This window comes from Dermacentor andersoni, chromosome 2 (assembly GCF_023375885.2).
Source record: "Dermacentor andersoni chromosome 2, qqDerAnde1_hic_scaffold, whole genome shotgun sequence".
Taxonomy (NCBI): domain Eukaryota; kingdom Metazoa; phylum Arthropoda; class Arachnida; order Ixodida; family Ixodidae; genus Dermacentor; species Dermacentor andersoni.
Window position 1 is genome coordinate 182,312,281 of NC_092815.1, and position 23,995 is coordinate 182,336,275.

General features: G+C 49.5%; 1 protein-coding gene across 1 annotated transcript in view; it reads right to left on the bottom strand.

Annotated features, from left to right (window-relative positions):
• LOC126540851 (uncharacterized) overlaps positions 1 to 23,995 on the bottom strand; it is a 105,056-nt gene that overhangs the window by 10,788 nt on the left and 70,273 nt on the right. Inside the window, exons 12-13 of the mRNA XM_055076418.2 lie at positions 21,566 to 21,742; positions 10,753 to 10,875 (exon numbers count right to left, since the gene is read on the bottom strand). Of these exons, the coding sequence (XP_054932393.2) occupies positions 10,753 to 10,875; positions 21,566 to 21,742 (300 nt within the window). The remainder of the gene's footprint in view (positions 1 to 10,752; positions 10,876 to 21,565; positions 21,743 to 23,995) is intronic.

Genomic DNA, 23,995 nt, shown 5'->3' on the forward strand with positions numbered 1-23,995 from the left:
GTGACGCCCATGGACTACATGACGGTTTAATAATGTTCTTGGCAAGCATTTTGCGAACTTCTGCGTGAATAACTCGACGCTCGGCTGGTGACACTCGATACGGGCGGCAATGAATAGGAGGGGCATCGCCAGTATTAATGCGATGTTTAACAGCTGTAGTTTGGGCCAAAGGACGATCGTTAAAGTAAAAAAATATCGTGGTAGGGAAACAGCACGCGGTAAAGCTCATGAGCGTGCTCGGACGGCATGTGAGGCGCAATCATTTTCTGTAAGTCGGCGATGGTACAAGTTGCAGACTGCGACGGTAGATGAGGATCGGCTGAATTGTCGTCGACTGCAATAGATGCTACAGAGTGATCCTCGAATGAGCAAAGCTGGGTTAGAGACATCCCGCGTGGCAGCACTTGTGTCGTCAAGCCAAAATTGACCACTGGCAGGCAGACGCAATTCGCCGTAATAGATAAATCTGTATGAGGTACTGCGATCCCGTGTGTAAGTAGGACGTCTTCCATCGGAGCCGCGATGTAGTGACCGTGGGGCACAGGTGGGGATGACACTAAGTCAACGTAGGTCAGTGCCGAAGGTGGCATGCGAACGAGGTCGACGGAACTGAGGCGACTGGGGTGTGGTTCAGCGGGATCAAGAACTGGTAGATCAAGGCGGAGAGTACTGGCGGAACAATCGATGAGAGCAGAATGTGCGGAGAGGAAGTCTAAGCCGAAGATGATGTCGTGGGGACAGTGGGCGATGACTGAATAGCACGATAGTGGAGCGATCAGCGAAGGAGAAGCGGGCGGCACACATACCAATTACGGGGGCTGTTCTGCCATGGGCGACACGGACAACAGGCGTCGTGGCGGGCGTGATTATTTTCTTCAGGCGGTTACGAAGATCAGTGCTCATTACCGACAGATGCGCCCCAGTGGCTATAAGAGCAGATGCAGAAACACCGTCGACTTGCACGTCAAGAAGGTTCAGATGAGTGGGCAACGTCAGTAGAGGATTTGGCGGCGTAGGGAACAATGCGGCGTCACCTCGAGGCGCTGCATCCTATAGTTTTCCGGCTGGGAGCGGCGTCCGAAGGGAGTCGGTGAATAGGAGCGACGGGGCTGGGGAGAGCGAGATTGTCGTCGTTGGGGCGAAGGCGAACGAGAATAGGGGCGGTTCGGCGCAGGAGAATCAGTGGCGGCATTATCGGAGCGTGCGGCATAGGAACGAGAAGGGCCACCTGAGGGACGAGAGTAGGCAGTATAAGTAGACCGGGTCGGGGAACTCCAGCGACTGGGACAGTGCCGAGAAATGTGCCCGATTCGATGGCAGTGAAAACAAATCGGCTTGTCGTCAGCAGTGCGTCATTCAGATGGGTTGCGGAAGCGTGGTGGGTAAGAAGATGCGGGACGGGGCGGAATTGAAGAAGCCGGGTGGGTATCAGGGCGATGGGCCGAGCAGATGGTGTGAAGACCCATGTTTTGGAACTCATGGCGGACAACTGCCTGGATAAGGGAAACCGTGATTGCAGGTGCGTTGGTGGGGCTGGAGTCGAAGGCAGCCGGATAGGCGACCTCAATCTCACGCCGGACGATCCTGGTAACATCGCCAGTGTTGTTGGTACGAGGAGCGTCGGCACAGGAAGATGTCGCTGGGGTATTGGGCACACGGGCAAACTGCTGGTTGATACGTCGGCTTTTAGCGAGTTCCAGGCGGCGGCAATCCTTTATAACTGCATCCACCGTCGCCACGTTATTGAAAACGAGCAAGTTGAAGGCGTCATCGGCAATGCCTTGGAGGGTGTGGGAAACCTTGTCGGAATCAGTCATATCTGCATCAACTTTGCGGCACAGAGCCAAGACGTCCTGAATGTACATGACGTAGAGCTCCGTTGACGTCTGCACACGGCTGGATAACCCCTTCTGTGCGGCAAGTTGATGACCGTATGGGTTGCCGAACAAGACTCGGAGCTTTTCCTTAAGCGAATCCCAACTGGTGAGCTCATCTTCGTGCGTCCGAAACCAAACTCTAGGTGTGCCACCGAGGTAAACGACTACGCTGGCGAGCATGATAGTAGGGTCCCCCCGGTTATTCCGGCTGACGTGTTCGTACAGGCTGATCTAGTCCTCGACGTCTTCCCCATCTATGCCCGAAAATACGCCAGGATCACGGGCAGAGTGATGTAGGTCGTTGAAGTGGCAGCAGGTGTCGCAGGCGGCTGAGTCAAATTGTCATCGCCGGGAGCCATGACGGAAGGCTTGACGTACCGTCCACTGCGAAGCTCCGTGACGAGGTACAGGGAACGTGCAACTCCACCAGATATGTTACGTAGAAAGATGCCGGCGAAAAGCTATATACAACTATACAGGGGAATACGCCCCACTTGGCCAAGAGGCAACAGCCCGCGCTAGCATCCAATCGTCGTCGTCGTCTTCACACTGCTCGCCTCTTCGTCATTGCAAATACTGTTCCGTAGCAATATTACAAGGGCACGTTGGAGGAATCGTAGTCCTGTCGGTAAATGCTGTTTTCCCTCCGAAAACTGCATTACTTAGTTTTCCGGGTGGCGGTCAGAGGCGAACAAGGTATGCCGGAGCGGTGACGAGGAGCGGCGGAAGGGCGAGGGTGAGCGGCATCTGGTGCTGCGGTAACCGTTCAGTGTCTCGATCGTTGCGGGCGGAGATGTGCAACGATGCGGAGCGGACATGTAACGCTGGCTTTGAGAAGGGACCCCACCAGAATCCGCATCGCGTTCACACGTGTCGTACCGGCGACGCTGATATTTGGCGCTTGCGGCAAAAACACGATATAAGGCCGTGACAACCACAGTAAGAGCGGACGAGATGATCCTCAAGGCGGCTAGTAGGGGGCGCTCGATGCGCTGGAAGATAGTGCGGTAAGATGGGGCGACGGAACCTCAAGTGCCTCTACCCACATACCTGGGCGTATGTGGGCAGAGGTAGTATTGAACGGACGCCGGTTGGAGGCGAGGAGCAGGAGGATCCGCATGTACAGAGCAAGTCATGGACGCGAGCGTTTGATGACGTCGCGCAAAGCTGCGCCAGAAGGCTGAGGAGGAAGGACGAACGCAGATGAAAAGCCGGGTGAATGAAGTTCCTCGCAGATGATCGCCCGAATGATTACATGCAGGTCAGGGTGAGACGTAGAAAGGTGTTCGCAGTCCGGCTGCAAGCGCACGGACTCGAGCTCGTCGAGGCTCTGGCACGTCAAGACGATATCAGCAACGGTAGTCGAGTTCCTCACGGCGAACGCGTTGAAGGCCACAGTCCCAATACCTTGAAGAATATGAGGCACCCTGTCCGACTATGCCATATCATCACTGACGCGGCGCCAGAGTGCAAGCACATCCTCCATGTACGACGTGTAAACTCACCGGAGTGTTGTTTGCGACCATCTAGAGTTTTCTTCGCAAGGGCGGAGCGAACCACCGGCGTTCCAAATACTTGCCGAAGCTGCTGTTTGAAGGTTGTCCAATCGGAGGAATGAATCTCATTGTTGAAAAACCAGGTCTTCGCCACACCCATCAGATAAAACGACACATGCCGGAGCTTGAAGAGATCACACAACCGCTTAGCAGAGCTTACGCGCTCGTAATCGTGCGACCATCCCTCAACGTGTTCACCCCGAAGTTCTGCACTGCGAAGCGAATGGTTGGGAATCATGCTGGTGGCTACTGATGATCACTAAGGTGCGGCTTGCGGTGTCGAAATGGTTAGGGTAGAAGTGCCAGGCTTCTTGTCCTGCGGCATGCTGGCGAACAGTGGGCACAAGCGCTAACCGGAACGTAGCTCCAGGATGTAGGTCAGGCATGCATAGGACGGCTGACCAAGAAACACCTTCACCACTTGCGACGTTTATTGAGCCCTAGAGATGCGGCGAAGGACCCTCGACACAGTCCACTATGATGATGCTCCTACACGCACGATGAAGAAGGGCACACACATGATGACGATAATATACAGATGAAGAAGTGATCTTATGATCACCCTACGTCGACCAATCCTCATCTTCATCTTTCTCTCTCTCTCTCGAAATATATATTGACACGTGTACTTATCTGTATCGGGCAACCACGTTTCGCCGCCTAACAAATGTAATCGCACAGCGTGGGACGCGCCTGCATGTATCCGAAGTTTCTGGAAAGTTATCGATGCTTCTATCCGCTGTCTGTTGTCGCCGAACCCTGTGTTATCTGTTTTCATTGCGTGACGCGAATGGTGTAGAACTTTGTGGAAGGCACGCGGGTCCGAACGATTAGTCTGGAACATTCGACGACTGCTCTATAAAAGCCGACGTGCTTGACCCGCTGATCAGATTTTCGATGATCGCTGACCGTGTTCGCCGCTATCATTGTGCTATAAGTGTAGCCTCTTTTGTGGGCACAGGTTCGCCCAATAAAAGTTAGTTTTGTCTTTCACAGTATTACTACTATGTTCTTCAACGTCACCACCACGTTACATCTGGTGGAGGTGCTTGTGTGTTCATGTACCGAACGCCCCCGCAAAGCCGCGATCCAAGCCCGAAGCCCGAGGACAAAACCAACGTCGCCGAAGACCAGCGTGCTAGCCGCCGACTGCAAGGACTGCCCCCAGAGCACGGACTTCTACCTGAGACGAGCAGGAATGTTGCCACCAAGTCCACCCCAATGGCAGCCCCAGCATCCCCCGTCGTGCTGCAGCAGCCCAGGGAGCCCCCCACGTTCCGCGGTTCAACATTCGAGGACCCGGAAACCTGGCTCGAGACGTACGAGAGGGTCGCTGCATTTAACAGCTGGAACAGCGACGACAAACTGCGACATGTCTTCTTCGCCTTGGAAGACGCTGCCAGGACGTGGTTCGAGAACAGAGAAGCCACCTTAACGACCTGGGACCTTTTCCGAAGCGGCTTCCTGCAGACATTCACAAGCGTCGTACGCCGAGAACGAGCCCAAGCACTACTAGAAACCCGAGTGCAGCTGCCTAACGAGACCACCGCGATTTTAACAGAAGAAATGAGCCGCCTATTCCGCCACGCCGACCCGGAAATGTCCGAGGAAAAGAAAGTCCGGCTACTAATGCGTGGTGTAAAGGAGGAACTTTTCGCCGGTATGGTACGAAACCCACCCAAGACCGTCGACGAGTTTCTTCGCGAGGCCACTAGCATCGAGAAGACACTCGAGATGCGAAACCGGCAATTCGACCGCCGCACCAACTCTACAAGCTATGCCAGAGTTCCATCACTGGCCTCCGACGACCTGCGCGAGGCTATCAGGGCAGTCGTACGAGAGGAGCTTCAGAAGATCTTCCCGTCGTCGCAGCCTCAAGTGGCCTCGATCGCTGACATCGTCAAAGATGAGGTTCAGCGGTCGCTTGGCGTTCCGGAGGTGCAACCTCAATTACCGCAACCACAGCCCGAAGCGATGACCTACGCCGCCGTCGTACGCCGTCAAGGTCCTCCTCCGCGACAGCGCCAGGGCCCTGTAACGCCGCAATTCCGTCGACCACCACCGCCGCCGCCGCCAGCACGCCCACCCGTCGCCCAGCGCAGCTACCCGAGGAAGACCGACGTTTGGCGCGCTCCTGACCACCGTCCGCTCTGCTACCACTGCGGGGAAGCGGGTCACGTCTACCGACGATGCCCATACCGGGAGATGGGACTGCGAGGTTTCGCCGCAAACGCTCAGCGCCCGCAGCAAGGTGAACGCCCTCGCGATATCGCCGACTACCTCGCCGCTACTCAGTGGAGCTCTCGACGACCGTCGCGTTCGCCATCACCAGGCCGCTACCTGTCGCCGCAGCGCCGACCATACACTGGCCCAGCCCGGGGCCGGTCAGCGAGCCCATATCCGGAAAACTAAAAGCAGCAACCGATGGAGGTGCGGTTGCTGTTCGTCGAACTGACGAAGATACTCCGCCGCCGACGAAGACACCGAAGAAACTACCTCGACGACATAACGACACGCCGCCGTCCCGACGAAAGCAGAAAGCCAAGACTACACCGTCGAAAGACGACCTGACGACGCGACGTTCCAGCTTCAGTTCAACACGACGCAGCCGTGATCCGACGCCGAGACCTAACTTCAGCGCCAGACAAAGAACCACCGACCTCGACGTGCTTCTCGACGGCCACGCAGTCACCGCTTTAGTGGACACAGGAGCCGATTACTCCGTCATGAGTGGACCCATCACCGCGCAGTCAAAGAAAGTTAAAACTGCATGGGAAGGCCCTCAAATTCGAACCGCTGGAGGACACCTCATCACGCCGACTGGAATCTGCACGGCAAGAATAACCATTCATGACAAGACTTACCCTGCCACCTTCGTTATCCTCCAACAGTGTTCACGAGACGTCATTCTCGGTATGGACTTTCTGAACCAACACGGCGCAATCATCGACCTGAAGTCGAAGTCAATAACGCTGTTGGAAGATAAAGCGATACTGCCGGAGAGCCCTCGTATTCACCACGCCTTGAGTGTGCTCGAAGACCAAGTGAGCATCCCGCCTCGCTCCAGCATTGTTATTTCGGTCGGCACCGAAACACCGGCTGACGTAGAAGGCGTCATCGAAGGCGACCAACGTCTACTGCTAGACCGTGAAATTTGCGTCGCAAGAGGGATGGCTCGACTGCATGGAGGGAAAACTGAAGTGTTGCTGACAAACTTCAGCCAGGAGTTCAAGCACATCAACAAGGGCACGACGATCGCGTACGTCGAGGAAATTCTGGAAACCAGTAATGCGTTTGTCCTCTCGGATCCCGCCGCATCTACCCCGACGACGATGGTTCCCGAACAAGACTACGACATTAATCCAAGTCTCCCCGTGATTAAGCAACAGCAGCTCAGAAGTCTGCTCCGACGATACAAAGGCTGCTTTTCGACGTCATCGAGGATTCGACGAACACCAGTCGCCAAGCATCGCATAATCACCGAGGAGTGCGCTCGACCACTCCGCCAGAGCCCTTACCGAGTTTGGCCGCGAGAACGTGCAGCTATAAGAGAACAAGTCGACGAAATGCTGCGCAACGACATCATCCAGCCGTCGAAAAGCCCGTGGGCATCCCCTGTTGTCCTGGTAAAGAAAAAGGACGGATTCCTACGTTTCTGCGTCGATTATCGTCGTCTGAACAAGATCACGAAGAAGGACGTATACCCCCTCCCACGAATAGACGACGCGTTGGATCGGCTCTGCAACGCTAAATACTTCTCGTCGATGGACCTCAAGTCTGGCTATTGACAAATAGAAGTCGACGAAAGAGATCGCGAAAAGACGGCCTTCATCACCCCAGACGGCCTCTACGAGTTCAAGGTTATGCCATTCGGACTGTGCTCGGCGCCTGCAACGTTCCAGCGCGTCATGGACACGGTGTTAGCAGGATTGAAGTGGCAGACCTGTCTCATTTACTTGGATGACGTCGTCGTCTCCGCCGAAAATTTCGACGATCACCTCAAGCGGCTTGCGACAGTACTAGAGGCCATCAAGTCGTCAGGGCTTACTCTGAAGCCGGAAAATGCCGCTTCGCTTACGATGAGGTTCTGTTCCTAGGCCACGTAATCAGAAAATCTGGTGTCCGTCCAGACCCGCAAAAGACAGCTGCCATCGCACAGTTCCCGCAACCCATCAACAAGAAGGCAGTACGTAGATTCCTTGGCATGTGTGCCTACTACAGGCGCTTTGTCAAGGACTTTTCACGCATCGCCGAGCCGTTGACACGTCTAACTAAATGTGATGTTGAGTTCAAGTGGGAAACGCCGCAGGCCGACGCATTTGAAGAACTCAAACGACGCATGCAGTCGCCGCCGGTACTTGCGCACTTCGACGAGTACGCCGATACAGAAATCCATACTGACGCCAGTAGCCTAGGCCTCGGTGCCGTTCTAGTCCAGAGGAGAAACGGAGTCGAACAAGTGATAGCTTACGCTAGCCGGTCGCTGTCAAAAGCGGAAGTCAACTATTCTACGACCGAAAAGGAATGCCTAGCCATCGTTTGGGCTACAGCTAAATTTCGCCCTTATCTTTATGGCAGGCCATTCAAAGTCGTCAGTGACCATCACGCGTTGTGTTGGCTAGCGAATATAAAGGATCCTTCAGGACGCCTGGCGCGGTGGAGCCTCAGACTACAAGAATACGACATCACTGTAACCTACAAGTCCGGACGAAAACACTCCGATGCTGATTGCTTATCACGCGCCCCCATTGACGCGCCGCCGCAAGACGTCGAGAATGACGACGCCTTCCTTGGAATGATAAGTGCGGAAGGCTTCGCTCAACAGCAACGGGCAGACCCGGAGCTAAAAGGCCTCGTCGAATATTTGGAAAGGCACACCGACGTTGTCCCGAGGGCATTTAAGCGCGGATTATCTCCCTTCACGCTTCAAAACAATCTACTCGTGAAGAAGAACTTCTCACCAGTCCGCGCCAACTACCTTCTTGTTGTCCCGTCAGGACTTCGTCCAGAAGTATTGCACGCCCTACATGACGATCGGACCACTGGACACCTCGGATTTTCCCGGACACTATCGAGGATACAAGAAAAGTATTATTGGCCGCGCCTGAACGCCGACGTCGCCCGTTATGTCAGAACATGTCGAGACTGTCAGCGACGCAAGACACCGCCGACAAGGCCAGCCGGATTACTACAGCCAATCGAGCCTCCTTGCCGACCATTCCAGCAGATCGGGATGGACTTGCTGGGACCCTTTCCGACGTCAACAACCGGAAATAAGTGGATCGTCGGGGCGACAGACTACCTCACCCGCTTTGCTGAAACTAAAGCACAGCCGAAAGGTAGCGAAGCCGAAGTGGCGAAATTCTTTGTCGAAAACATCCTGCTGCGACATGGCGCCCCAGAAGTCCTCATCACCGACAGAGGAACGGCCTTTACAGCGGAGCTCACCCAAGCCATTCTGGAATACAGTCAGACAAGGCACAGGAGGACAACGAGCTATCATCCGCAGACGAATGGTCTTACGGAGCGGCTGAATAAGACCCTCGCCGACATGCTGGCGATGTACGTCGACGTCGAACACAAGACCTGGGATGCCGTCCTGCCGTACGTAACATTCGCTTACAACACGGCGGTGCAAGAAACAACACAGATCACGCCGTTCAAGCTGGTCTACGGCAGGAACCCCACGACGGCGCTCGACGCCATGCTACCGCACGTCACTGACGAGGAGAACCTTGACGTCGCTACCTATCTCCAGCGCGCCGAAGAAGCCCGACAGCTCGCCCGCCTGCGAATAAAGAACCAGCAGAGGACCGACAGCCGACACTACAACCTCCGACGACGCTTCGTCGAGTACCAGCCCGGTGACCGTGTTTGGGTTTGGACCCCTATACGCCGACGAGGACTGAGCGAGAAGCTTTTGCGTCGCTATTTCGGACCGTACAAGATTATTCGACGTATTGGCGCACTGGACTATGAGGTCGTGCCAGACGGCATTTCGCTATCACAGCGGCGCCGCTCACGACCTGAAATAGTCCATGTTGTGCGACTCAAGCCGTACTACCAGCGTTAATGAACTTTGGGGCTTCGCATAACTGACCTTTGGACTTTGTTTCTTTTCGTTGTTTTGTTACTTATGTTTAATAAGTGTCCTTTTGTTTTTCGCTCTCCTATATTTGTAGCATCGGGACGATGCTTTTTAAGAAGGGGGTATTGACACGTGTACTTATCTGTATCCGGCAACCACGTTTCGCCGCCTAACAAATGTAATCGCACAGCGTGGGACGCGCCTGCATGCATCCGAAGTTTCTGGAAAGTTATCGATGCTTCTATCCGCTGTCTGTTGTCGCCGAACCTTGTGTTATCTGTTTTAATCGCGTGACGCGAATGGTGTAGAACTTTGTGGAAGGCACGCGGGTCCGAACGATTAGTCTGGAACATTCGACGACTGCTCTATAAAAGCCGACGCGCTTGACCCGCTGATCAGATTTTCGACGATCGCCGACCGTGTTCGCCGCTATCGTCGTGCTATAAGTGTAGCCTCTTTTGTGGGCACGGGTTCGCCCAATAAAAGTTAGTTTTGTCTTTCACAGTATTAATACTGTGTTCTTCAACGTCACCACCACGTGACTATATATATATATATATATATATATATATAGATGACATGCACAAAATTTCTACAAAATTGCCTACGGCAAGCAGCACAATTCTAACCCTTCATCTAAATTACTCCCTGAGACGGCCATTACTTCTAAGGAAAATGAAAATGTTCAATTGCAGAATTAGCGCAATCACTCTAACTAACTTTCTAATTACTTTACGCAATATATTTGAATATACGAATTATAATCGCCGAGTTCACGCGGCGCATCCGCTTGGAACGAATACTCTGGACAGCACCATTTCCGAGATATTAATATTCAAAGTGTTCGACGAAATGCTTTGGCGTTTCAGTTATCTCTCAAAAAACCACTGTTTCATGCATTGAAGCATGAAAGTAAGCCATAGACAGCTTCACCGTAAGAAAGAAAAGAAAAAATGGAGACAGTTGCGCAGACCCATATAAAGGAGAGGACAACATGGTTCACGTGAGAAGAGTTGCGAAGGGAATTCATGGTGACGACGATCTTCTGACGACTCGCCTTGGTTTGCCGAGTGCTGCGACACTCGGGTAACGATTAAACGGGCACACTTGCACGGGACGTACACGAAATGCAAGGCTGGCCGCAGATGCACTAAAGCGAGCCATACGGAAAAGACGGTCGAGAGCGCATGTGAGCATGCATGTATGCTCAAAAACGGAAACAGTCACTTACTCCGTAGGCAGTGTCGCGTTAGGAGCCAAGGTATCGAGTGCCAATTGACGCAGGTCGTATGACACACGAATGGACGCGGCCTCTGCGTCTGTCCAGTCTTTCTCGAGCGCCAGTCTGTACTGCCTGCGAGTGCACCGACATCAAGATTGTAATTTAGCATCACTTACTTAACCAGCACGCTGCTAGCTATCTCGAGACTTCAGTGCTTCCGGCGGGGAACTGCACGTCCTCTTTAACACTGACCATATTTAGCAGGGAATGACTTGCAGAGGTAGAAGCACCTAGCCCTTAAGGTAACAACCATCCTTTCATTGTCTTATCCCAAGTACAGGTCAAATATATTTTTTATTGTGTTAGCATAGGGAGTTTAAAAGTAAAAAAAAAAGAGATGTTTGTGCCTGAAGTGTGGGAAGCCTGTAGCTTGCTAGAGTGACCACATGCTGCTGGTGTTGTCAGCCGAAGACAGCGCCGACAATGGGAGCGGGCACTGTCGGCGGTGCCACACACGCGGAGCCAGTGCTCTGCACGTCAACTGAAGCGCCGTGAGCTCGCGTCTAAACCAACGAAAGGTGCGCGCGACGTCAGTGCCCACTCGGAACCGCCTACATTACTGCTGTATGCGTCGGCGAGCGCATACAGGGACCCGATCAGGGACCAAGGGAGAAGACAAGTGAACAAATATTCTCTCGCGGCAGCACAATGACATCACGCAGCGCTTTCGATCAGCTACTCCGGCTTCTGTTTGGGCAAGTAGGCGTCTCCAAAAGCCTTGACCGGAGCGCAGGAGCCCGTGCCGACAGCCAGAGATGATGTTTGTGCTCTGGACGGCTCCGCGACGACGACTCACTTCCCCGTGGCCTCAACGACGAGGACGCGTCCGGACTTGGCGACTGGCCTTCATCGCCCGCACACCCTTACAACCGTCAGAGTCAACGTCGCCGACTCCACATGCCAAGTTAGCGCGTACCATGGTGCAAGCCGCGCCGGAAACTTGCAGCGTGGCCGTGTGTGAAGGCGAAGTACGCAAGGCAGCGCGCTCAAGGGAAAGGAACGGAGGGAACAACAAAGACGAGGGAGAAATAAGGAAGGCGTTCGGAGCGTCGGCCTCTTGGGTGCTTCTTACCATTACTGTTATACAGGGTGATATCGTAATTCTAGTCCTTGAGCTGACTATTCAACGCGACGTACACTACTTGCACGAGAAATCGAAACACATATTCGAATAATTCACAAAAGACACTATTTATCGTTTCAGTTTACTTCAAGGCACGTATTGCAATTTACTATTTGCAGACGGTGAGCTTGAAAGGCGTATTCAATTGAAATGAATTTCTGGAATGACGGCAGCTTGGAGATATGCGTCATCAAACTTGCCATAATACTACACTGCGGTTCCACTTATTTAAAAAAAAAACAAAAAAAAAACGTTTTTATGCATTGAAACCCTAATGTAACTCGAACGCCCATGTAATTGGTTACACACTTCGGGAAATAATATCTTAATATTGGTGTCATGCTGATATTCATTTGAAGTAGATTCAAGATCACCGGCTGCAATTCGCATATTGCAATATTATTTAGCGAATTTGTTCAATAGTTGAGTATGCGTTTCGATTTTTCGTGCTAGTAATGTCTCTTTGAATAATAGCTCAAGGACAAGAATTATACTATCTGTCACTGGCGTTTTTAAAAAAAATGCCATAAAATTTAAGAATGATCATCATTTCATTTATTTCATTTCATTTATTTGCTCTCAAGGCCGTGCAGGAATTACAGAGGAGTTTTAACAGAAAGAGAAAAAAAAAGGCTAATGAAGCAGCATATGGTCACAGATAGCCGACTTGAACACATCATATCTGTGATAGTGACGATGAATGCGGGAAGGCGATTCCAGTCTAGGCTTGTTTTTGGGATGAAGGCTTCGAGGTATACATTGCTTTTACACTGAGGCACCCCAACCTTTATTCGATGATCAATACGGAATGACATATGGCTCGGTGGCGAAAAAAGTGTCATTTTTAGGTCATTATTAGTGTAGTATATTTTATGAAACAGGCATAAGCGGGAAATTCGACGTCTAGTAGAAAGGTGAGGTAGTTCAAGCTTTTGCTTCATGCGAGAAACGCTGGCTAAGCGATAGTAGTTAGGATAAACCTAACTGAGCGGTTCTGAACCGATTCTATGGACTGTGTGAACGAGCTAGTGTACGGGTCCCATATCGATGAAGCGTACTCGAGTTTAGATCGAACGAGTGTTTTATATAGTAGTAGTTTCAATGGAACGGCAGCGAGGCGGAAATTCCGGCGAAGAAAACCAAGGGGACTGTTAGCTTTGTTAATAACATGGTGGATTTGCTTCTGCCATGACAGATTATTAGTGATATGGACGCCTAGATACCTGTAGCTGTCGACGAACTGAAGAGGGCAACCGTTAAGGTCATAGCCCTGAGAAATGGACTGGTTAATCTTTCGACACACCCTCATTGCTTTACATTCGTTAAGGTTTAGTTTCATAAGCCATGTATCACACCAAGAAGAAATTTTATTTAGGTGAGATTGAAGAATGGAGAAGTCAGACTCATTAGAAATTACGCGGTACAGAACGCAGTCGTCTGCAAACAGCCTTATGTTAGAAGTAACAGAATCAGGCAGGTCATTAATATAAATTAGATAAAGAATAGGCCCTAGGACTGACCCCTGAGGAACACCGGATGTTACATTGCATGATTTAGAGTCATGATCATTAACAGAAACGTAATGTGTTCAATTCTGCAAGAAACATTCGATCCACTTAAGCAACTTATAATAAAGATGGAGTGTGCTAAGTTTCAGTAATAGCAGTCGATGTGAGACGGTATTTAAAACTTTCGCGAAGTCAACGAAGATGCAGGCAATAACTGAAGCTCGATCGAAAGCGGAAGAAAAATCATTAGTAAAGGTTAATAATTGAGTCTTACAAGAATAATTTTTACAAAATAACCATGCTGCTGTGACGCAAAAAAATTATTAGACTCGAGAAAACCAATCAGGCTGCAGTAGATTATGTGCTCTAATAAGCTGCATTGTCTAGAAGTTAAGGAGATCGGCCTGTACTTTAATGGGTTATGTGTATCACTAGATTTGTGGACTGGAATGACCTTCGCCGTCCTCCCGCCGTCCGGAAGTGTTGAACTCTGTAAAGACTGTAAAAATATATGACAAGAAAGCAGATGAATATGCTACAGTACCCTTAAGGAATTTGTAATTTATGGTATCAAAACCTGCCGATGAAGGAAGTGTTGCTTTTTAATCAAATTGTATATGCCATCTAAGTCGATCGAAATCGGCTCCATCTCAGGGTACGTAAATGCACGTGCGGACGGTGAAGTATCTATTAGAGCGTCAGAAAAAGATAGCGAGAATGTGTTGTTAAAAACCGTTGAGCAAAGCTCACAGGGGGACAGGAAATGCATCGTCAGTTTTCAGAACGATTTCTTTAGGTTTACGTACGTTGATAACGTTCCAAAAATTCTTAGGATTAGTTGTCAGCAGATGAGGTAGTATTTCAGAAAAAAAATAATTCTTGGCTGAGCAGGTGGCCATTTTATTTTCACATGTGATAGCTGCGTAGGTAGCTTTTGCTTTGGTTTCCCCAGGCAGCTTGAAGCGTCGAAGAATGCGTTTTTTCTTGTTAAGAAACCGTTTTAAACTCAAGTTGAACCAAGGAGCCCGATTGCATGGCAGGGGCGTAGCCAGGGGGGGGGGGGGGGGGGGGGGGGGGGGGGCTTATGGGGCCTCAGCCCCCCCCCCCCCCCGATATTTTACGCGCTGTTCATGCGCCGCCGGCCAAAACAAGCCCCGGCGCCGCGAATCATGCTCAATTTTGTCTAGAATGTCCTTTTCACGCTCGAAAAAATATTTTAGCGCGAACATTGCGAAATCGGACTGGATTTCGCGGCAACGCCCACGCACCGGGAGTCACATATCGTAACGCAAGGAGCTCTATCCGAGCACAATGTTCCAAAGGCGTGGCGGGCGAGCTCGTCGCGTCATCTCGCTGAGGCCGCGGAATCGGGAGCGGTTGGATTTCAATTCTGATACTTTATAGGTATAAAGTTCTAAAGACTTTTGATGCGAAAGGTGTATTAATATTTCCAAAGTCGTGCTTTAGATTTTCCATTCCGGAACATTGTGGGCTTAATGTTGTTATAAACATTTGACGCCAAAGGTGCATTGACTTTTCTAAAGCTTTAGACCGGAACATACGAGACAAGCGAAATCAACTCATTATCAGACAAGTTGACAAAACACGCAGCGAGATACGATGAGACGAAGCGTTGTGGTGGTTCATTTGTGCCGTCATGTCGCATAACAAATATCAACATCTTTTTTTTCACCTACGCCAAAGCATCCGCGTCAAGACGCTAAAGCCAGCGAGGGTAACTGCGTTCTTATTTATTTTTATTCTCGCTACCCTACCCGCGGGCTGCCAGAGCCAGCCAGAGCGCATGCGTTTTTCTTGTGTTGCCCCGAAACAACCGCGCGGCGTACTTCGGTGCGCGTGTGGTTTTCTCTGGCCGTGTGAATTTTCGCCTGGCAGAGTTTTGGACGCCTTCTCGCTATAGCAGACGAGAGAACGAAACAATGGTCGCTCACCGCCATCACAGTGAAGACTTGACGGATTACAAGGGGTTCGCTTGAGCGCAAACTATCTGGAAAGTGTTGTCTCGCTGGTGTAAAATACCGAAAACTATGCGTATGGTTCTCGGTGGACCAAGCGTCTCACGTTTTCTTCGATATTCATTCGGTAGCCACATTAGGTGCCCAAAGGAGGCCTTGGATTGGGGCCAACATACTCGCCTTTGCGTTCTTTTTTTTCATTTCAGTGCCCCCGCCCCACAAAAGGAAAAAAAGAGATACATTGTTGCGGCGCAGCGAACTCTCGCACGGTGACAGTTTGTTACTTCTTTTTCGGAAAGTAATCGGCCACGGCACGCATCGGTTGCCGGATACTATTATTATATTATTGTGATAGCAATTATATGAAGACTCCAGGCGCATTCCTGCTGTTGCCATCGCCCTCACGTTTCGTAGGAAGTCTCAGGGCAATAACGTCGTGACCGCGCGCCGCATGCTGTATGTGCGAATGGAAGAGTAGGGGGGGGGGGTGGAATGGGTGAGCTGACGATGGTGGCTCAGTCTTGCGTGCGCAAAGGCGAAACCTGGAAGTAAGCGCGCCGGTTTCCGTCGCACGCGATACATCGGATGGAGTGGATGGAATGTGTGGGGATTCGGGGAATTCGACGCGCCATTGCGTGGGCGCATTTCACCTTGTTCGGCAATCCTTAAAGCCACACCCTTCTCGCTCCGAACCAGTTTTGGTGGTGGCGCTCCACTCGCGGTGGTTCGCGGTGAGGGCGGAACTAGTGATGTCACCGAGCGGCTCCTGGTGGCTACTGCCGTGACGGTAGCGATGCTTTTGCTCCTTGGGACGGCGCCCGGTACGTACATGCTTCCTCTCGTCCGCCGACACCTTTGTGACTAGGACTGAGCTCACGCACGGTGCCTTTCCCCGTGCGGGGAGCGCGTACCTCGTGTTGTTCCTATCCCGACGCTAAGCCGAAGAACGTGTGCCTAGTGCTCGCGCGAGGTCGTACCACGCCAAGCCGCACTCATCGGAGGCCCAAGCCGAAGGAGATTGCCCGAGCTCTCGCGAGTTGGCCCATCGGTTATCGCGAGAGCAAGTAGCATAGGCGCCGGGACTTTTCCTAGCAGCGCGTCCCAGCTTGAGCCTGTGCTCTCGCAGCGACGTGCTACAGGCGCCCCTAACTGTATTTTCGCCCTTGGCGCGGGACCCCTTTGGTTCCCCGCCGTCCCGGGACCGGGCCTTCGTGCAGTGTTGGGTGCCGTTGGAGACAATAAACGGTTTCCGTCAACTTAGGGCAATACTGTGTTCTAGCCCCTTGTGACCTGAGCTCGCGCGCAGCGACACTAGAGGCTGACGCGGCCCTGTGGCTCGCTAAGCTCGAACCCGCGGTGGTCGGTACTCCTGCGAGACCCTAAGACCCCACAAATGGTGGCGGGATCCAGGATTCTCTGAATCTGTGACTGCGCTACATGTTTATTTGCCTTGTTTGACGCATTATATACAGTGACTTTTTCTTAGATGCGTATATTTATTGGAGACTTATACGTATATTTAAATATCTTGTAGCGAGGTTTTGTGTATACGTGCAGTGAACTTTCTTTCCAGTGACACTTTTTTGCCCTTAATCAAGCATTTGTATATTCCATTGCATCTTCGCATTTATAATGAACAAGGGCGAGTTAAATGAAAGTGAGCCTTCCCACCCCGCGCAATAATGGTTCGGTTCATTATCTGCGAGGCATGCGCGTAGAACACTGGTACCTTTCATTTACAAAAGTGACATGCATATGTCAGGATAAATGTTCTTTAATGCTCTCATACACTGGATTGAACATGGTTGCGTGACGTAATTTACAATGCAGAAGTTGCGCAGCGGGGTGCCGTGAATGTTTTGACAGCTGAAGGTGTTTCCCAAAAGGAAATTATATTTATGGCTGCCCGTATGGCTGCCGTGTACGTTGAACATTGTATTTCATCGGCCACTGTGAAGCATTTGAGCAAACGGTTGAAAACGGACGTTAAAGTTGCAAAGACGACCCAAGACCGGGCCAAAGCCATCGTGCAATCACCCCCAACACAAGAGCAAAAGTTGATGAGCTGATGAGACAAGAACGGAGGATAAACATCGATGAACTGGCAGAGCGTGTGAACATCAGTCGCAGTTCGGTTCACACCATAATTCATGAACATCTCGGTCATCGGCTCTTGTGTGCGCAATGGATGCCCAAGGTTTTGAACCACCGCCAGAAGAAGGTTCTGCGCTGCCTTGACCCATCTCATCCGGTATCACGATCAGGGTGACGACTTCTTGTCTGCAATGGTAATCGGGGACGAACCATGGTGCCACTGCTACGAGCCTGAAACACGACGGCAAAGCTTAGAGTGGAAACATTCGAATTCACCGCCCCCAAAGAAAGCAAAGGCCGTCATTTCCGCCGGAAAGGTGTTTACTATTTTTTTTTCTATCGTCAGGGGCCATTACTGATAGAATTTTCTAAAGCCGGAGAGACTATCAATCATTTTCGATATTGTGAAATGCCGGATCGGCTGCGTGTCGCAATCAAGAACAAACGACGTAGAAAATTGACGAATGGGGACATCTTGTTCCACGACCTGGCTATGGTGTTGGGCTGCTGAGCACGAGATCGCGGGATAGGATCCCGGCCACGGCGGCCGCATTTTGATGGGGGCGAAATGCGAAAACACCCGTGTGCTTAGATTTAGCTGCACGTTAAAGAACTCCGAGTGGTCCAAATTTCCGGAGTCCTCCACTACGGCGTGCCTCATAATCAGAAAGTGGTTTTGGCACGTAAAACCCCATAATTTAATTTTTTTTTCACTTTCATTTGACTCGCCCTCGTATATTTTGCATAACGGCTTTATATAAGTGCTCTCTGTTGGGACAATAATTTCGGTGCAATTACTCACGATACACGACCGGTGACAGCTGCTGCTGCGTAATACATTGGAATAAATGACAGCGCCATTGAGATTTTTCACTGGCCGTTGCATATGTACAAAAATGTAAATGAGGTTGTTGAATGACAAGAGAGATAGCAAAGAGAGGAAAGGCAGGGAGGTCAACCAGACGAGCGTCCGGTTTGCTACCCTACACTGGGGGAAGGGAAAGGGGGAACACAAAGAAAGAAAGCGGGATAGAGTGAACACTGTCTGTGCACGCAGCAAAGTGCTTGAAAATCAGTCAAGTCAAAGCAAGTGCTCCGTCGATACGTTAGACTGCCGTCAATCTTGGTGGTTCATAGCTGGTGATGCACGTTGAAGTTACCAGTGAAGACCAAGGATCCGGTGGGCGTCAGCAGTACGTTGCAGTACGTGGCAGTATATTTTTAAGCTAAACCCCAGCCGTTTTGACTTCAGTGCGAGTATAACGACAAAGTTTCTATAACATATTTGTCCTCAACTTGTTCATTTCATGGCCTTTACATTTTTCACATCAGTAGCATGCGCTGCTTTGCTGGTTTCGAACTGATATAGTTCCAAGGATTGTGTGATATTTTCTTTACTTATTAAATAGACAGAAACATGGAAGCATTGATATCAGTTATTTTGAGCACAATTTCTGGCACATACGATTACATCTTTTTATTAAAAAATACATGTTACTTGTTCTGACAGGGCGTAGCGTTCAAGAAATCGTTTGCAGCATCTTTGGCAATGACGATGCAGTTATTATTCATGTATTTGATCTCTCGACAAATTGTTTAAGAGGAAGCTTTAGCTCAGGCCCAACTCCGACGCGGTCTATTGAAATAAATGTAAAACGCAGAAACGCTTTTCTGAGATAACCCTTGGATCACTTTTAATGCAATTTGTTGAATTCGAGAAAGTTAACTTCTAGTATCTGTTGGAAGCGGAAGTTCGATATAGGGCCTGAATTTTGTTTAAATTATTTTGAAAAATTTGAAAGTGCGAAAAAAATAGAGGCACGACGTTTAGAAACTAAAAGCTCTTCATCAAAAACAGATATCGCGGTTCTTCAAACGGCATCTATTATAAGAGTCAAAGCGGACAAATTCGGTATGTCAATTTGTATTTTACGTGAATTAGTTACGTGGTGCACAAGGGTTCTGCAAAAGCCGTATTTCGATAATGCTCAATTGTTTGAGATTCATTTGTAACATGTCCATTTTGTCCGCTGTAGATGTACTATTAGATGCGATTCACAGAATTGTGATATTTTTCATTTTTGAGTTACAGAGTTTTAAACGTGATAGTTTCGTTTTCTGAAAATTTGTGTGAAATTTGAATTTGTGCCAATTTTTAATAAAAAATTGACAAACTAAATGGAAAATTCGCAACCAGAAGACAGTAGAAATTTTTCTTTTAAATGGAACAAACCTCATCAAGTTTTGTGCAGTGGTTGCCGAGAAAAACTAATTCACCTTCTACATGTATTTAGATAGGAGCATCCGAGATAAAGCTTCCTCTTAAGGAGGAGGCCAAGCTGCAACGTGACCCCTCCCCCCCTCCCCCCATGAACGATATTTCTGGCTATGCCACTGTTTCATGGAGATAATAATCGAGTCGGAATATATTTTTCAGTTAGTGTTTCAATCTTGTTTTTGAAAAGGAGCCAGTTTTCTGCGATTTTCCTTTCCCAGAATTGCAGAAAAAATAATTCGGCAAAACTTTGTAATTCGTTATTGATCGAGGAAAAACCTGCTCGACTGCAGTCACAAATTTTCTTACAGTATTTTAGATGCTAGGGCGAGCGTAAGGGGATTGCAAAATGAATCACGGAATGATCGCTTAAACCAGGCATAATTGATAATAAAGAAATTGAATCAGGAGATGTGGTGAAGACGAAGTCAAGGATATTGGCAGAATTGCACGCATATATATATATATATATATATATATATATATATGCGATGGTCTACACCGCAGTATATTGCACTTCGCTCCTCGTAGAGGCTGGACGTGTTTCGATGAGTTTCCGAACAACACGTTGCAATGACGTGAACGTGGTTGATGCCATAGACCCGCGAGCTCAAAGAAGGCCGACGTATAACTAAATCAGTTCTCTCGCGTTTACCGCTACATGGCCAGTGATTCTTTTTCAACACCGACGCCGCTACTTGCTAGTGCGCACGAAATTATTTGGTGCCACACCGGTATTATAGTGGCCGCTGGCAGAGTGGTAATTGTTTCTGACGATCGCTATGAACTTCCTAAGAAAGTCACAGCCGCTGGCTGCGTGTGCGTTCATGAACACCATTGCTGGCTTTATGAACCCCAGATAGATCGGTGCCAGCACCCTTTATGCACAGGCAAGAAGAGAAGCGAACCATTTGGTGTCACCGCGTCTTGTACTGACTCGCTCTCAGCCTATAGGCTGAGCCGTTGATGATGAGTCAGCCAATGGTTCACTCAATGGTTCACTCGCGCTCTTCACAGACCCGAGTGAACGAAGGCTCGTTTCACGTTTGAGTGAATATGCACGCTGTCAATCTCCGTAGGTCTCGTGAAGAGGGGCGTTCAATTATTTAGACGTATAGCAGGAGCTTAAAGGACGGCATTTCAAGGGGCGAGTCTTATCCGGGCCCTCGACTCGGGGTCTATATATTTTGGTAATGTACAGTGGCTGTGCTGGCAACGAAAAAAAGCAGTAAACCTCCATGGCAGAACGCACCCGTGTTCTGCCCTTTTCGGTATTTCACGGGCACTCCTCTCTACTAGGTCGTCTAGCAGCAGCAATATCGGTTTAATGCGGCATGAGGCAACGTGTTACTCTCGCGCATGTTAAACACAGCGCCCAGAAGGGCTGCACATTATTGCTTGCTTCTCTATAAATTTGGCCTATGAAATGTCTCTGGGGCTTTTTTTCCCCCTTGCCACGTCGTCATCTGTCTTTAAGAATAACGTTAAGTTTCGACAGACCCGCCGTGGTTGCTCAGTGGCTATGGTGTTAAGCTGCTGAGCACGAGGTCGCGGGATCGAATCCTGGCCATGGCGGCCGCATTTCGATGGTGGAGAAATGCGAAAACACCCGTTTACTTAGATTTAGGTGCACGTTAAAGAACCCCAGGTGGTCAAAATTATAGTAGTCCCCCCCTACGGTGTGCCTCATAATCAGAAAGTGGTTTTGGCACGTAAAACCCGATAATTTTCAAGTTTCGACAAGAATTCTGTACACAAAAGAGTGGAATTGCAGCAGCGCACTTACTCTTCGAGCTTAGCTTTCACTCTGGGATACGGGCTCCCAATGCAACGGCAGAAGGCCAAGCGTACCGACCAGGACGGCTCGGAGCCCGGCGTCAGCGGCATCGTGGCGTCGAACTCTGCTTCAAGCTCCACATTGGAGCCCAAATGGCAGGCTACCGCCTCGGGGGCCAGGGGTGCGCTGCAGCAAGCGGCCGCAACGCGGCGTCACTATATTCTTCGACATGTGATGAGAGCGCAGATTTCAATGCCCATATCCCAGTGTACCACCGACGGAAAGCAAATGAACACAAAATAAGTTAGTACTTATTGTTTCTTTGCTGATTGTTTCTTTCCTGATTTCGTTTTTTCCTCTTAAGTAGTTACTAATGGCAGGTTTCTTTTCCATTGCCACCACCCATGAGATTATTTCAGCCTCTTACTTTCCGCTCGAGCTTCTTTGTTGCTGTGTTGCCCACTCTACAGGCCGCATACTTGCTGGTAAGCTTCCTAGTTCTTTTCCTGCACTGTGAATCAATGTTTTTCCTGTACAGATACCTGAACACTCTCCCAGCCCATTTATTTTATTCCATATTCCTCAGCCGTTCTTCATACTCAATTTTACTGCGAGCTTCCCTCACTTCAAAACTAGTCCAGGCCATATCACCCTGCACAGCTTCATTTGTAGCCTTCCCATGAGCACCTTACGAGGCGTCCCTCTGACATTTGGTTCCCAGCGAATCCTGATTGTACACCTGATTTAAAGCAAACAACCGCATTTTCAAAAGTATGTCCTGGAACCATTACACCTTTCCACATACCTCGGATCACCTCGTACCTATTGTATCCCCATAGTGCACTGTACTTCATTATGGCTGCATTTCTCTTCACCTTCACTGTTATTGTTTTTTCCTGTGTTTCCATATATATAATGCATTTGTATATCCATATACCAAAGTATTCACATTCTGTTACCCGAGGTATTTCCTGGCCCTGTATTGCCACTGACCGTTCACTATTTTCACTCTATACCATGACACTTGTTTCCAACACTAAATTTCAAACCTAGATTGTTGGCTTCCTGTCCACAGATATTAGCCAGACGTTGCAATCACTTTGCTTGTTAGCTAGCAACACAATGTCGTCCGCATAAACTAAACCTGGAAGCTGCTGCTCTACTACTGTACCCGCCCGTTCGTATCAGAGATTAAATCCGATTTTACTTCCTTCTAGCGCCCTCCCCATCCTCACCATGTACATCATAAACAGCAATGGGGATAGAGGGCACCCCTGCCTCAGTCCCTTCTTGATATCAACTTTCTCCTCGCTCCTCCTCCTTCCCGTTCAACGCAAGCGGTAGTTTCTAGGTAAATCTCTCTTAAAAGCTGTAGACAATCGTCACCGAAACCTCCACCTTCCCGAATATTCCACAAGATGTTGTGGTCTGCGTTGTCATAGGCTGCTGTAATGTCTAAAAAGTCACATATAACGGTCTGCTTTCTACTTTTGACATTTCAATATACTGAGTAAGAACAAATAAGTTATCATCTAAACGCCTACCTATTCTGAAGCCATTCTGAAGTTCTCCCAAAATTCCATTATTCTCTGTCCATGCGTGCAGCTTTACTTTGATTGCCTGCATTGCTAGCCTGTATATTACCGACGTAATGGTCAACGATCTATACCAGAGACTTCTGGCTCCCCCCCCCCCCCCCTTACCTTTATAAAGTAAATTCATTCTACTTTGTCACCAACTGTGTGGTATTCGTTTATCTTTTCCTCTGTTCTAAAGTTTTTCCACTGCTTTCACCAGACTTTCCTTACTTGTTGGTCCTAGTTCATTAATCAGCCTGAAGGGAATCTCGTCTAGCCCTATGACTTTGCAATAAGGAATCTTTTCTTCGGCTTTCTTCCAGTTGAAATTTGTGAGCCCCAGCTCGTTTTCCATCTGGTTCTCCTTCGTGCTCGTTTTTTCTGCAAATACAACCTCGTCATTGCCTTGGAAAGATTCGGCTGTTATTTTTCGGATGTAATTTATTGCCGCTTCTCGTTCCAGTGTGTTTCCATCTTCGTCTAGGATAGGCGGTTTTATTTTTGTTGATGTCATGCCTAATAATTTTATGTGGTTCCAAAGTATTGTAGGTGCGGCCTTCTTTTCCTCACGTATTTCTGACAACCAACGTTCACTTCCCCATTTTATCTTTGCTTGCACCAGTATTTGAACCATCGATTTTTTGTCCCGGTATATTTCCAATTTACTGGCTACTTCATCCTGCGGAAACTGCGCCTTCCTGGACTGCCTGTGCTATCGGGATGCTTTCTATCGTTCAGCGATCGCTTCTCGTAACTCCCTGTTCCACCATCCTTTCGGTTTCTTTTTTCCTTTCCAACGAACATGTTGGCTCTCTTTCCGTATTTCTGCCGTTATTACACTTGAAAACTCCGTTTATTCCCC